The sequence below is a fragment of the Belonocnema kinseyi genome, chromosome 3, assembly GCF_010883055.1.
Source record: "Belonocnema kinseyi isolate 2016_QV_RU_SX_M_011 chromosome 3, B_treatae_v1, whole genome shotgun sequence".
Lineage (NCBI taxonomy): Eukaryota > Metazoa > Arthropoda > Insecta > Hymenoptera > Cynipidae > Belonocnema > Belonocnema kinseyi.
Genome location: NC_046659.1, coordinates 27,526,479 through 27,541,972, shown reverse-complemented (window position 1 = coordinate 27,541,972; position 15,494 = coordinate 27,526,479). Strand labels below are relative to the sequence as shown.

General features: G+C 35.2%; 1 protein-coding gene across 1 annotated transcript in view; it reads left to right on the top strand.

Moving 5' to 3' along the window:
- LOC117168853 (cleavage and polyadenylation specificity factor subunit 5) overlaps positions 1-1,065 on the top strand; it is a 154,072-nt gene extending 153,007 nt beyond the window's left edge. Inside the window, exon 6 of the mRNA XM_033354718.1 lies at positions 900-1,065. Coding sequence (XP_033210609.1) covers positions 900-921 — 22 coding nt within the window. The 3' untranslated portion in view covers positions 922-1,065. The remainder of the gene's footprint in view (positions 1-899) is intronic.
- The last annotated feature ends 14,429 nt before the right edge of the window (positions 1,066-15,494 follow it).

The window sequence follows — 15,494 nt, the reverse complement described above, 5'->3', positions numbered from 1 at the left end:
AAAAACACGTTAACTCAGAAGATGTGGACTGTGACTGCACCATATATCTAGTCGGGAGTGGTGCTGACTGAAAACAGATGATTTGGAGCGATTCGCGCGCCAATTGTTGGTCATTCTAAGGACATATTGAACTACCCTCGTATTTTTTCGCTCATAAATATTCAGTGGAGCAAGGAACGTAATCGGATGTTACTTGAGGCAGTTAGAAATGTTATTACTTTTCAGTTCAACGTTAAAAACCTGATATTTGTCGAATTTCACTAATATTTAAACAAAAAATAAAACCTTGATTTGTTGAAAAAATAGGAAATTCCGAAAAGTATGCACAATAGTGTGTATACCATATTATTGCATTGTTTAAATAAAAGGTTGATCTCAAAATATTTATTTGTATTATAATTATTCATAATATTGTTTATTATTATTTTTTTAATTTACTCATTTATGAGCATAATAATCTCTTTCAATCTTCAAATAAAGCGCCAAATTGGGCTAGGGGTGGAGGAAACTTAATAGTGGGAGGTGGTGAGGAGTTGGGCGTCCTTCTTTTCCTAACCGGCCATCTAGTCACCCTGGTTTTTCATGCCTAATTTTGACTAAACCAGTAATCTCAATGTTGGCGAAGTTTTCTTTGCATTTGCCTTAGGGCAGTGCGCTAATTGGTTGCAAGTCAACTACAACCAATAACTGTACGGCCCTTATGGACGCGACGAATGGAACGGAAGAAAAGTTGGCCAACATTAAGGTCACTGTGCCAAATAATAACTTATATTCCAGAATAAAAAGTTATAATTATCACTCCTATATTAAAAAAAAATATTCATAATGTCCGAAATATAATCTTCCACGTTTTTATACATTCAACTATAAAGGCTCATTACAAATATTGTTTGTTTCAGATTTAACTTCATCTATATGTGAGAGATGAGTACAAGATGATAAACTAATTTTAAGAAGAGATGCAATTGTATTTCGCGTTAATTTAACTGTGAAGGGTCAATAAATTGGAGGATGCGTTCAATGTATTGAATTATAAAAGATAGCATAAAGAATCTTTTTTCTAAACTGTTGTTATTTTATGCATGTATTACCTTACGCAGTTTTGAAATGTGTCTTACAAAATTCTTTTAATTATTAAATAATGTTTCAATTACATTATGCAACTTTATTATTTATTTATTATATTTCCTGATACCTGGAAAAAGGCGATTATTCGCTTGTATCCTAAAATATTGAACCCCACCTCTCCCAAAACTTCCGACCTATATCCATCCTGTGTGCCTGAATTAAACCTTTCGAGCGCATTGTTAATTAAAAACTGATGGCACACCTTGAAGCTAACAATGTAATGTACTGAATACAATCCGAGTTTCGGGCCAAGCGTTATTATTGACTAGGCTTCAATCGCTTAAGGTCTCTAATATGGCGATTAAAGTGTTTGAATCTTATTTCGGTAATCGTGCTGAAAGAGCACAGCTTAGTAATGATGAGCGGTCTGGTGCCCCTAAGGTATTTATTCACTCTATGTAATATTAATACCTGTGACGTGGGAAGCGAACTTCCACACTGTAACTGCAACAAATGTGCTGACGATTTTAGACTTTACCTCTGATGGCCTATTGCCAGCGCCGGTTTTTGGGAAAAATGTTTATATTTTGTTTAACAATCACAAAAGAAGAGAACAATAGTTACAATAGTTACAAAAACTCAAATTATGAAAGAATGGATTGATTCAGTTTTAATTAGCGGAATCAGTTTATTCATATAATTGGAAGGAAGTGAAAAAAAAATATTCCTGAAAATCGGTTAATAATTGCAGTAAGAATGGAAACGTTAAAGTACATACAAAAGTGTAGCTTTGTCTAAAACTTGACACCTACTCCATCAATCTTAATATTAAGTACTCAATCAAAAATACTGATAAAGAAGTGTTACTCAATTCGAATAATATGCCTTACAAAATAAATTAGCACTTCATTAGTTATCATTGTGAGAAAAGCTTACTAAAGCAATTACGAAACGACTTCTGTCGATAAAAATGATAATTTTCATCTTGCGCACTTGGATTTCAAATAATGTACATTGAAATAAGATTAAGTAAAAAATGGGGTTAAACATTTAAGTGGTGAAAGTAGTCCAAGAACGCAACTAATGTGATTATTGTATGATTTAATTATTATAAAGAAAGCCAATTAAAAAATTTCCAACTATTTAAATTTTTGTTGAAAAAAATTTGTTCTGAGCTATAAATGCTTTAAATTATTGTGATAGTGATTAACAGTCACAATTTTTATAAACCAACAACAATCATAATTGATAAAAACAATTGTTTACAAAATGTTTGAATTGGTCTTTTTTTTCTATTTCATTTTTTTCTTTATCATCTGAATTGATGCTGATCTACCTAATAATAATATATATTTGATTATATTTGTTAAAATACAACAATTTTAGATTTTGTAAACAAATCAAAGAAGTAAATATAAAACTTTAGCGTGGAAAATCATTTTTCTTGAACAAGCTGCTTACCATCTTTATGAAACAGATTTTCATTTATTCTTTCTATGAAATATTAACAATTACAATTGTTATAAACAATTTTTCGGGAAAAGTTTGGAATTTATGGGTTTTCAATGTAGGATTTTCCTTCATTATCTGAATTGATGCAGATATTTTTGAAAATAACACAAGTTCAATAATGTTTGTTAAAATGCAACATGTGTTAATCTTGCAAAGAAATCAAATAAATTAGCTTTGGCACTTTGGCCTTGAAAATAATTTTTTTTCACTAAAACTGCTTCAAGTTGTTCTGAGAAAGATTTGCAATCACTATTTTTATTTTAAAAACTAACAATGAGAAATTGTCATAAAAAATTCCTATCAGTATATTTAAATTAGCAATTTTTTCAAGTTTCGATTCCTCTAAATCATTTAAGATACTTCAGATCGAAACGAATAAATTAATAAATCAAAAGTCTTAAAATTTTTCCTTTAGGAAAAGCGACTTTTGCCAATCTGCAGTTTTTTTAAATGGAAGGATGGTATAAATTGTAGGATTATATGTATCGTTTAGAGTTAGGTGGCCAACAAATGAATCTAGTACAATGGACCAATAAATGTTTTTTTTAACTACATGAAAATGTTGTGATATTTGAAATTACATAAAAAAAGAATAACAATCATTGATTGTCACTTTTAGATGGAAATAGCGACTGCAAATCTCACGAAAATTTAAAGCAATTTTAGTGCAATTATCTACATTAATTCTGATGAAGAACGAAAATGCCAAATCGAAAAACCAGAAATTCTAAAATTTTCTGAAAGAATTTTTTATAAAAATTACAATTGTTAAGTTTTTATATAAAATGGCACTAACAATCACTCTCGCAATCATGTAGAGTATTTCCAAATAAGAACAAATTTTAATTTATAAATATATGAAAATTCCGTGATACTTTTAATTAACGTTAATTTTACATAGGGAAAGTTTATGCAAATATCTGTAACAAAGGTTTGAAGCAACTTCAGTGCAAAAAAAAAATTTTACTGGCCAAAATTTTATATTTACTTATTTCTTTTGTTTACAAAATCAACACTTGTTGTATTTTAAGAAATATAATCAAAAATATATTTTCATATTATATAAATATAATTCAGATGGTAAATGAAAACCCGAAATAGAAAAAACCACAAATTCCAATCTAAAACATTTTTTTTTAAATTGTGACTAAGAATCATGCTGACAATAATTTAAAGCATTTTCATGAAAGAAAAAATTTGTTTTAACGTAAATTACAATGTTTGTGTATTTCTCAATGAAAACTTACAAAAATTAAATTATTTTCATTGTGGGATTACTACTGCATTTATTTAAAATGATTTTCATTATATGCAAACCGCTTTCATAGACTTTGCTGAACAAAAAAAATGAGTTTCCTCTAGCGCTACGGCGTATCTGGCTATACTTTCGTGTGTACAGTAACATTTCTATTATTACTGAAAAATATTCACTGATTTTCATGAATCTTCTTTCACCTTCTTAAAATTATATGAATAAACTAATTTTGCTAATTAAAATTGAATCAATCCATGCTTTCATAAATCGAGTTTTTTTAACTGATCTGCATCTTATAACAATGAGAGGATCATTCGTTACGAGCAATTCAATGCGCCTCAGGGTGCCTGTCTCGTGAATTTCACGAGGGTCAATGAGAGTAATGCGAGAAACCGAATACAGCTAACATCGAGTGTCACTGCAATTTTTCTCTATTGTTCTCCTTTTGTAATTATTAAACAAAATATAAACATTTTTTCCAAAAACCGGTGCTCGTCAGCAAAATAGACTATTATTTAGATGCCGCATAGAAAAAAAGCAGAAAAAATTATTCAAAATTGCGGCTGTAACGTAGAATCCCCTTTTTGGGATTTTACAGCCGCAATTTTAAATATATTTGTCTGATTTTTTGCGTACATCATCTAAATATTATTCTGATTTTTTGCCGAGATGGTTTTTTGAGAAAATGTTTATTATCTCGTTCAATTATGAAAAATGAGAGAACAATAGCAGTGACGCTCAGTGTTAGGTGGGTGTGTATCTTCGCGGCACGCTTATCAATCCTCGGAAGAATTCACGAGGCGGACACCCCGGAGCACGTCGAATTACCAGTAAAGAATGACTCCTCAATTGTTATGAGATTCAGGCCGGTTAAAAAACTGAAATGACCAAAGCATGGCTTGATTTGATTTTAATTAAGAGAATTCGTTTATTCATGCTTCGAGGAAAATTAAAAAAAGATTAATGAAAATCGGTTAATATTTGCAGTAATTATAGAAATTTTTAAGTGCATACGAAAGAATAGCCAGGTACACCATGGCGTGTCGTATCATGCGGACAGAAAGAACTTTTCATTGTTATGACATTTAGACCGGTTACAAAAACTGAAATTTGAAAACATGGGTTGATGCAATTTTAATTACTGGAATTAATTTATTCATGTAATTGAAAGAAAGTGAAAGAAATATTCCTGAACATTTATTAATATTTGCAGTAATAATGGAAATGGTAAATTGCATACGAAAGTCTAGCTTGGTCAAAAAGTTGACACCCATTTCCTCATTCTGCACTGTAAAAAAAGTTATGTTGGAAATCACATTCGAACGTAACTTAACCTATCGGACTTGACTGTAAATAAAGTAGTATAATAACGAGACCTCAATACGTCGTTCCATATGGCATCAGAATCAAATATCTAAAGAGTTTCTCTCTCGCCTGTGGGTGGAAACACCCTTAAATCTAATGAACAGCTCCCGGAAATCGGTTTTTAGCGATTATTTCGAAAATAGTGCATCTAACGATAAAAATAGCTCAGTAAAAAAAAAGGATACATAATACTCTGAAAAGAAGGGTTCTATTCTTTTTTATTATGGAGCTCGCAGTTCCTGCGTAATTCACCCTATTATGAGTACGGGGTGAGTGAGCTCGAAGCCCGCACGCTCCTTCTCTTGCACAGATCTCGACATGGGGTGGTTTTTCGGTCATAATGTATAGGGCTAAAATTACAGAACAGACAAATCTTTATAAATATTGCTAATTAATTTGTTGTTATTTGACCAATTAAACATTATATAAAGATTATTCCCAAAATATGTAAATTATTTTATGAAAAAATAATTACAGAATATGTATATGTATAATGTATTAAGTAATTAATAAATATGATTTAAATATTTGTTAACAATAAAATAAATTGTAAGTAACTATTCATTAATATATAAGTTTGTACAATAGTAGTAGCAATAGTAGTAATAGTAGTAGTAGTAGTGGTGGTGGTAGTGGTAGTTTTTTTTTCTTTTTTTTATGGAAGGGGAAATCTTGCATAAGACACCCATCCTAGCAATCGTCTACCTGAGTAGGCAATTCTTAGGATGGGTAGTGTCAGATTCTTGAGGACTAAAACCCCTTCTCCCGCCAACCCATGTTCCCGGAATCCGCTTTCGCATTACTTCAGGAACATGGGAATCAGGCCAATAAGTCGTGCCTCGGCTTCCAACAAATTTTCCAAGTTGGTCTTCTCAATGTGGCCCGTCTGGAGACTTCCGTGTTTGGGTGGCCTCCCTGAAAGACGTACACCTCATTGTCCTCGGTTGATGATCAGTCCCGGGTTTCTCATTATGCGCAGCGCAGAGGAAACACTGCGGAATGCACACACACTCCGCAGACTTGTGTCCCTCGGAGCCGCACGTCCGACACACGTTGGTCCTATGCGGATCCTCACACCTGCCACGTCACTGGTTGTATCGAGATCACTGACCTCGACTTCCATACGTGGAACTAGCTCACGTACTGTACTTCCTGTGCTGACAACCTCTTTGATGGATGACGACAGCTTCGCCCTGCCCTCAGCTGAGTGCCCCACCTCAATCAGGACCTCTCCGTACCTCTTCTCCCTGACTCCCCTGATTTTGACACCAAGGGAGTCAGGTTTAATCTTCTGTTTGAGTTCCTTCAGGACCTCAGCGTAACTCAAACCCTCGGCCCGTTTTATTAGAACCGCCTCGGGTCGAGCTCGCATCTGCACCTTCTTATATTTCTTCTTCTTGTTTCTACAGGCAGCCTCTGCCTCCTTATCCGCCATCTTTGGAGTCGAGGACGCTACCGCCGAGGCGTCCAGGATCCTCAGCTTCTTGCTCTGCGGTTTGGAGCAGCCAGCCTCAGCGGGACTCAAGGAGAACTTCCTCTCTTTTTTCCCATGTTGGGAAGCGGGAGCCTCCACGGCTTCTTCTGTTTGAGTCGAGTTGTGGCTGGTGTCCCTTATGGAGCTTCTCTCCGTGCGAGTTCTCTCCAGTACCCCATCTATTAGATCCATGTCGCCATCAATCCACTTGAGATCCTTTATACCGGCTTTCAATACAACAAGCACAGGACCGATGGCGTCGCCCATAAAACCAGTGGGGGGGGGATTGTCAAATTTCGCGCATCATAGCGGATTTGTTTATTAACATTTTGCATTAAAAAAATTTTTTTATTGGTTTGAAACGTCAATAAATATCAGTCCAAATTTGAGATCGACACATTGTGTAGGTTTGTTACAAAAAATTCCTAAAGTTTTCTTCGATTTTTCGCGATCTATATAGGGATACCCCCTTAACAGATCTGTGTCTTCTTTCAGTCAGACTGTATCTTTATATGGGCTTCCTCCAACTGTCACATCTGTTTGACAACACTCTTATCGAGTCATTCAATTCAAACATTACGAGGAAAATTTTTAGAACCAGAACTGTGGGGTTGGAAAAGAAGCAAAAATAGTTTAGTAACAGTGTTTACTACTGACACCAGCTCCATCTCACATAATTAATTTGATCGCTTGTTCCTGTAAAATGGGATACGGTAAACGTTGTAGTTACGTAAAAGCTGGATTCAAATGTTCCGTGATGTGTCTAAATTTTCAACGTAAATGATGTCTTAATGAAGAAATCATAGATAAACTCCCAAACACAGTTGACGATTTTGAAAACTAATACCAGTTTCTCAATTACATTTTAACAATTATTTGCAAGTGTGCAGTTTATTAGGCCTCTTGAGGAAACCACGTAAAAAACGCACTGCACACTACCTATAGGTGGTGTGGAATTGAGCCACAGATCTATTTTCGGAAAAATGTTGGTATTATCTGTAACACAACATCCAAACCATATTTAAACCAACTGCAAAAATAGGACAACTACTAAATAACCCTAAAGATAAAAAGGCACCCCTCAATGATCCAGGAGTATATAAAATCACTTGTTCTTGTGGCAAAGTCTATATTGGAGAAACCGGGAGAGCGGTGAGCCAACGTATTAAGGAACATGAGACTCAAGTTAGGCTAAAACATTTCACGCAACCAGCACTAGCTGAACATCATATCGAAACAGGACATAATATTTTATTTGATGAAACAACAGTCATTGCAAAAACACAACAAGTTTCCAAGAAAACATAGAGAACCAATCGAAAGCTTAAAACACCCTAATAACATCAATAGGGATAATGGATATAATACCAATTCGATTTGGCTTTCCGTTCCCCGGATTTAAAAAAAAGACATGATTTGGCCAATCAAGTTCGACCAGTTCCCACGGTGGGGCGCTCTGACCAATCACAGGCATCGTAGAGAATACACCCAAGAATAACATGACCTGATACCTCAGTTTCAGGTCAGCCCTGCAGATGTTGTCATCATTTTCGACATCAATTTTCTTATCGGCAGGTTCTCAAAATATTACTTTCTCAAAATATTACTCTATTTTTATGGTAATAATGCAGAAGGTTCTGCTCCCTCTTTTAGTGTTCAGTTGTGTACTACAACGATAATCACCAGGTCGAAAATGATGACAACAAATTAGATATTAGCTCTCAAACAGTTCTTAATGGGTTAGGTTTCACATGTGCTGACGTTCAGAAAACAACGTATGAGTAAGAGAGATAGATCAAACTTTGGCCCTTAAGCGACGTGTAGCGGGGAAAAGTACTACAGAGCCCGCAAAACAGGATCAAAGTATGTGTCTTCACGGTTGCCTATATTAGTGACCACAGCCTGGACATGGGTTGACAAAAAAGGGGGGGGGGGGGGATTTCGTCAGCAAGAATCTGACACTTGTGACAGGGTAAATTTTACCTGTCACTGTTGATTAGCGGTAATCTAACCTCCCTCACCTTCACCGGAACAATCGACCTTCTTCGCTTCACTTGGGAGTTCGGAACGAGAGTCACACTCCATAGGGCATTTTGGCCACGGCAACGAATAGTTTTGTTTATATTCTTATTTTGTTTCTTTTTTTTTTATAATTATCCTCGGATTCCGCAAACTCCGAAAGATAACAAATGTCTGCGGAGCGCGATTAGCAACAATCAACGCCAAGTCAGGATTCACGAGGCGATACGATCCGCATAATAGAAAGAGAACGAGACAGAAGGAGGTGGCGATACCCAACTGGTCCGTCCTCTTCTATCCCGTGGACTGACCAAACCACCTTCAAAGAGGGAGAAGTAAACCACACTCAAGAAGTCGGCCCTCTTTCGTGTTAATAACGCAATGAACTACCGGGACGTAGAAAGAGACAGGTTGGGACAGAAAAATCGGTTGTCTCTTTCTGGCCTATTGACTCTGCATACAAGCCGCTATGCCAAACTATGGAAACACTGTAATGGCCTGAGGAAAGGGAACCACAAAACGGTTGCAAACTCATATTCTATACTTCTTCCTCTTGTTCATGGTTTTCGAGTTGTACTAGTCACTGTGAAAAAGAGTTCCACTCAAATTCACCAGGTTATTTTATTAACAAAATTTCCCTTCTGTTTTGCCGCCAGAATAGTTCTTTCCCCCTCTCAGCCAAATGGTGGCCGCCGATGATCCTGGAGACAGTGATTGGCGGAGAACATCGAGCCACGTGATGCGGCGTTCTGATTGACGCAACTGCAACTGACCACTAAGCGAACCTGCCTACTAGGCGAAGCGCGGTACGACACTCTCGTTACGTACTTTCTACTGAGTAGCTGCTAATTTTTTAAGAAACTTTTACGGACCATCTCTTGATTGGAATGTTTATTATAAAAAAAGGTTGGAATTTTGGAACTTGTCGCCTATCGCCATGTCTGACAAACCAAAAAAAAAAGAGTTTTGAGTAAACTGTTGTTCCAAGGGGTAAGCGTTTTGTTTACATCCTGGCGAAAAATTTTGGCGGCCGGTTATTAAATTATACAACATGTAATACCGCCAAAACGCTCAGCCAGTTCTCTAAGTGCCGTGTCGTTAATTTCTTCTTTATTTAGCCAGATCTTGTATCATTTTGTGAATATTAATATGGTAGCCTTTTCCCTAATTGCAGATTTCGATCGACCCTTTTAGAGAGAGGTAAGAAATGAGAAGTTGGACTTCTTGGTTCTCATGCCTCGACTTATGAGTTAAATTCGCGAGTATCGGATACGTTTTTCGTGTGAATTTAGTTTGTTAAAATCTTTTTTTGGTACCGAAAATTTGTATGTTGAAAAGTGTTTCGCGTCGCACCTCGTGGTCGGTTTAATTTTTAGATTATATTTTGTGGAAACCGACCACGAATCATTTATCGTGATTAAGATTGGAATTTATACTTTAATTGTTTCGCATGAGTACTTGTCCGATTTTCTATTTATTTTGGTCGTTTAGCCCCCTAATATTACGGGCTAGATTAGAGTCTTACAAAGTGTTACTTGTCTCAGCGGAAAATGGCATCGACACGCACGGTTCGTAAGCTTCACTCCAATTTGGAGAGTGTGTACAGATATTTTGTGAGTACATTCTTTTAATAGAGAAACGGTCAGGAGTTGTACTATTAGCGCTAAAATTTCGGTCATCGACGTTTATTAATTGTATACATCAGGCAGGGCACTGTATAAAGTTAATTTGACGTAGCCATAGGTATAATAGGGGTCATCATTCGTAAGCCGCATGCCCTAGAAATTGCACTATAAGGGGAATGAATAAAGTGTTGTCCTTTCCATTCGTTAATTATGTGTCCAGGTAGAAAGTAATTTTAGGTTAGGAATAACCAATTGTCCCGGAGAATTTACCTTTCAGGGTCAGCAGTTATTAGTTTAGGATCTTCCTATCTTAAATAAAAAAAAATTTAATAGAATTAAAATAAATTAATCTCGTAATTAAAATATAGGTATCTAGGAATTTTGGACTTCTTTTCTTTGTAACTATCTCAGACCTTAAGCCAAGATAGACACTCAGGCCTTTCCTTGTCTATCAGATTCTTTTTTTTCAGCTTATTTAGGCATGAAGCTACCCCCCCCCCCCCTTCAGGACTGAGTTGAGGTAGGCCATTATACCTTTTCTTAGTAGCGAGATTTTTCACCGGACAGAAAATTCTAGTTACAAAATGGCATCCAATCAGTTCGTAACCTTTTTTAAAAACACCTCCCTCCCCCATTAGTTTCCGGACTTGGCACACATTTAGAAGGAAAGAACGCGGACAGGAAATTTTGTAGCAAATAATGTGATGGAGATGTCTTGATTTCACATTAATAAATCAATCTATTAATTGAAAATTAATATATTTGATATATTCTCTACCGCAAAATCGACCTCAAATTCGTAATCAGCGACCACGAAAACCCGCCGGTGTATGTTTTCAGTAATTTTGTGCTTCGACGTGGAATGAAAAGTTGTTATAGTACCTGTGATTGACGCTACGCAGCTGACGTGATTTGCTCTCGCGCGAAGAAAAAGCTCTTTAAAATGACCTTGAAGGCGAGATCCAACGTCAAATCGACGGTCATGATTGAATTTCTCGTTGAAAGTTACTTATGACCTGCCATTAGCCTTCTTTTCTAACCACTTATTATGCGCGATTTTCTTGCATGCATAATTTGACTTTTATTTGACCTCTACAGGTCACGTCGCCCTTGGACCTCAATGCATATTTTAAGGTAAAATTTCACGCTCTTTCGATTGCAAGTTGAAAAGTTACATAAGACCTGACCTTAACAATTTTTTTATGACCAAACCTCTGAGATTTTCCGGGGTTCCCATACTTTTTCCCCACCCTGTATATTTATATATACATATATATACACACCTAGCAATTACACTTTATACATTTTATTTTTGATCTGATTTACTTGTAATAATGTATAATGTTTATTGTTTTGTGCATGTTTGCCAATATCAATTGGTCACTATATTCATTTTGTAGTGGGTTCTGACATTAGAGACCTGAATTGCTCAGTCTCTTTTTTTTTACATCTTGGTTTCCATGATATAGTGAGCAATTCTGTCATTCTTCACAAACTTCAAAATGCCGCTATATTAATTGTATCCTTTCGCTACCTGAGAAATATAAACCATAATTTAATTTTTTTCCGTCCTGAAAGGATTCAAGTTCGCGACAGACTAGACGCGAATTTATGTCTTCACCTTGGCGTGCAATGGCAAGAATCACGCGTCAGCAATTGTGGGGATTAATCTTGAAATGATAACAGGTCAATCACCCGTGTTGGGAGGAATACATTGATCAGAAAATGCCTTTGGATTTTAAGATTTTAGATTTCAGCTTCGGATTCTGAAAATAATTTTTTTTCCTATCAACAAAATGGTGTTCTTGAATTAGCTGGATAACGTCACAACCTGCATGAAATAGAAAGCCTAATCGTGGAATTGGATCATCCGGACGATCTTGATACTAGTATTCGGAAAATTAAATGCTCACGTTCGCGCAGGGGTATTAAACTACTAAAAGGGTGGCATTTTAGAGACTTAGATTACACGTCAGCGACCTCCTTCGCCACAATTGACGATTCCAAAATGGAGTCCGATTTTAAAAATTTAGCCGCAGATCCTTCAGTTAACCCCTTCGTTGGCAGAGAGCATTCGACAAAAAGTGCCGAAAATGGCAGGAAAATTTTTCATCCTGAAAATTTGTATTCTGGGGTGTTTGGGGTCGCTGAATCCGAATATGAAGTAAAAATTCAGAAATCCAAAATGGCTGATCCCATATGGCGGACGGAAACACAAAAAAACGGCTCGATTTGGATTAATCTTGGTACTTACGAGTTTTTGGGGTCGCTGAACTCGAAAGTGAAGTCAAAATTAAAAATTTTTAAATGGGGAACGAATGTATCCGCCATTTAAAATTCTCGAATTTTGACTTCAAATTCTGATTCAGCGACCCCGAAATCCGTAAGTACTGAGATTAATCCAAATAGAGCCGTTTTTTTTTGTATTTTCGCCGACCATATTGTATCCGCCATTTTGAATTTTCGAATTTTGACTTCAGATTCAGCGACCCCAAAACCCCCCCGAGTATGACTTGAATGGAAAATCGGAGTAAGTTAAATATGAAAAAAAAGAAGATTGACGCATTTTGCGTCAATGTCACACAGGGCACGGCAAATTTTAACGCTTTTTGCGTCAATGCCAACGAAGGGGTTAATATCCCTCAAACCGCAGCCACTTTTACGGTAGAAACTAGGGTTACGGACGCGAGTTATATAACAACAATTTCTTCTGCCCGGATTGATAGGGTAACGAACGTCACATGTACCATAGCTGCGGGTTCGTTGATCACGGTTTCGAAATCGAGGATTAAACCAACGCTTTTCCCTCCATTAAACCCAACAAATATGTCATTTAATTATGCATAAATTTTCGGAATGTCGAATCCTTTCAACATACCAGGTGTCCCCCATAAATTCGACACGAACAAACAAAGTGACGGCCACTTGAAACTTTCAACCTTTGGCACAAAAGTGCCAAAAATAAGTTCATTATTCCGTAACACTACCGCATCTGGATCGGATAACGATGATCACATGAATCTATAATGTTAAGAAATAAAGTCTCGGTTTCGATAGAACGATTTTGAACAGATTCAGCTGTACATCCTTCACCTAAAGCCGACCTGAGGTACACTAACCGGAAGTTCAAAAATGCACTCCTATCGTAGATAAAATATCTAGAGCCAGCTCATAAAATAAAACGCGTAGGAGCACTATAGCCTACACGGATACGAATACACGCGATCATTCCTCGGATAGAGATACTGCTTACAGTAATAAATCCCCTAATAGGAATCGGTACGGAAATAGAGATTTAGGAAAAATTGTTCTAGGCTGGTATCTCACTTTTAACGGTAGAAGCGACTTTATTGCGCACGGCTTTCTGAACAAAATTGAGGGCCGTAGGAAGCTCACTAGGGTGTCAGTAGTGTTGCCCTTAAAGACGAGGATAGGCAAAAAAAAGTTGAGGAACGCAAGGAAGGATAACGAGAGACCTCGCGTTTTGAGGCCAAGCAAGACGGCAAAATTTCAAGACCTTGTCCTTGTCTTGGCGGCTTGAGTTTACTCCGGCAGATGTGGATATTTTCCAACCACATGGGATAAGGGGGATAAATTAAAGCTATCACACGTTGATTGCGGATGCGAGTAATTACACAAATACCAATGTTGTAATAATAGTTAAATACTTTATTTTAATATTTTTTTCGTATTTTGCTTTAAATTGTATTCTAAGCTGCGCTGAAACATGTACCATTTCAATCAATTTATATAATTACAATACATAATATGCATAAAAATTGAATCATACTAATTCTTACTTCATTGTTTTTATAATTTTTTTTTAGTAAAAAATAATTCCGTGTAGGCGACAAGCACACAACGGGTTTGTTTCAACAATTAAAAAATATATTAAATAAACAATTTTACTGTTCATCTTCATCAGCCCCCTGGCTCTTCCTATCCAGCCTATGCTTCAGAAGTGTCATGAGAATTGACCGCGGCTACAGTGGCGCTGATTATTCATTAGGCCGAGATTCATTCAAGTGCATGGGAAAAAACGTAAAAATTCCATTTTTATGTAGTAAAAAACATTTTATCGAATTGTCTTCTGCAGTAAGCTAATCAAGAAAGCTTCTTATATTTTCCAAATCAAAATTTATTATGAAAAAATGTAAGTTGCTCGAGTTTTATACGAAAATTCGGTTTAATTTTTGGTGGGCAGTTCAAATAGAAGTTCTGTCATCTCTATATAAATGTTATTATTATTTATTGTGTTGATTTAATTAAATAATTATATTAACATTATGACATGATTATTTATTAATAATAACTGGACATTAAAAATACTTCTTAACATATGGTTTTGAGTTACAAACGCAAAAAATACGAAATTATATATAGCCAACGAACGAACTAGTATACAAATTCATTTTTTCTTGAAGTTTAATCATTGATTTGTTAATATTGCCCTTCAATTGAAATATTATGATTGTTACATTAATTGAATAAGATTATTTTATTGTAAAGTAAGGCTTTTCACAGTCGAGGACATTGAAAAGCTTTAATAGAAAATAAAGGACTTGAAAATGATTGTAATTTTGATAATCCTTTTTTTTATTTTGGAGCAAAATTGAATTTATTGTTTTAGTCGTGGAGTTTTTATTTTTCAGCTAAGACTTTTTGTTGCTGTTTCTGTAAAAAAAATGGTATAAGAAAGGGACATTTAAAAAAGTAAACCAATGGTCAAGCATTGATAAAATTGCTTTATAAATCGCTAAATATATAAAGAAAAGTTTATAATATGATGGCACATAGTTTTTTATTATTTTATGAATTATGTTATTTTGCATATAATATATAAAAAAATTAAGGCAAAAAAGGAAGTCGGTAGAAGTTTTTAATTTTGTTATGATTTTGATCTTTCAATATTAAAAGTATCAAATAATTGTTTATTATCGTTTCAAATTTAATGACGAATGTTTAAAAAAGTACAAATTTCATAATTCGTCTATAAATATAAGTAAATTTAAACGGCTTTCTTTAATAAAAGGAAAATTCAAATATAAATTTAAATAATACTTTGTGTACTATATTAATATAAAAATTAATAAAAATAGAACAGACTGACTTTTTTGTCTCCATTTTTTTATATTGGAAAAATTAATTTTTAAAGTATATTTACTATAAAAAATAA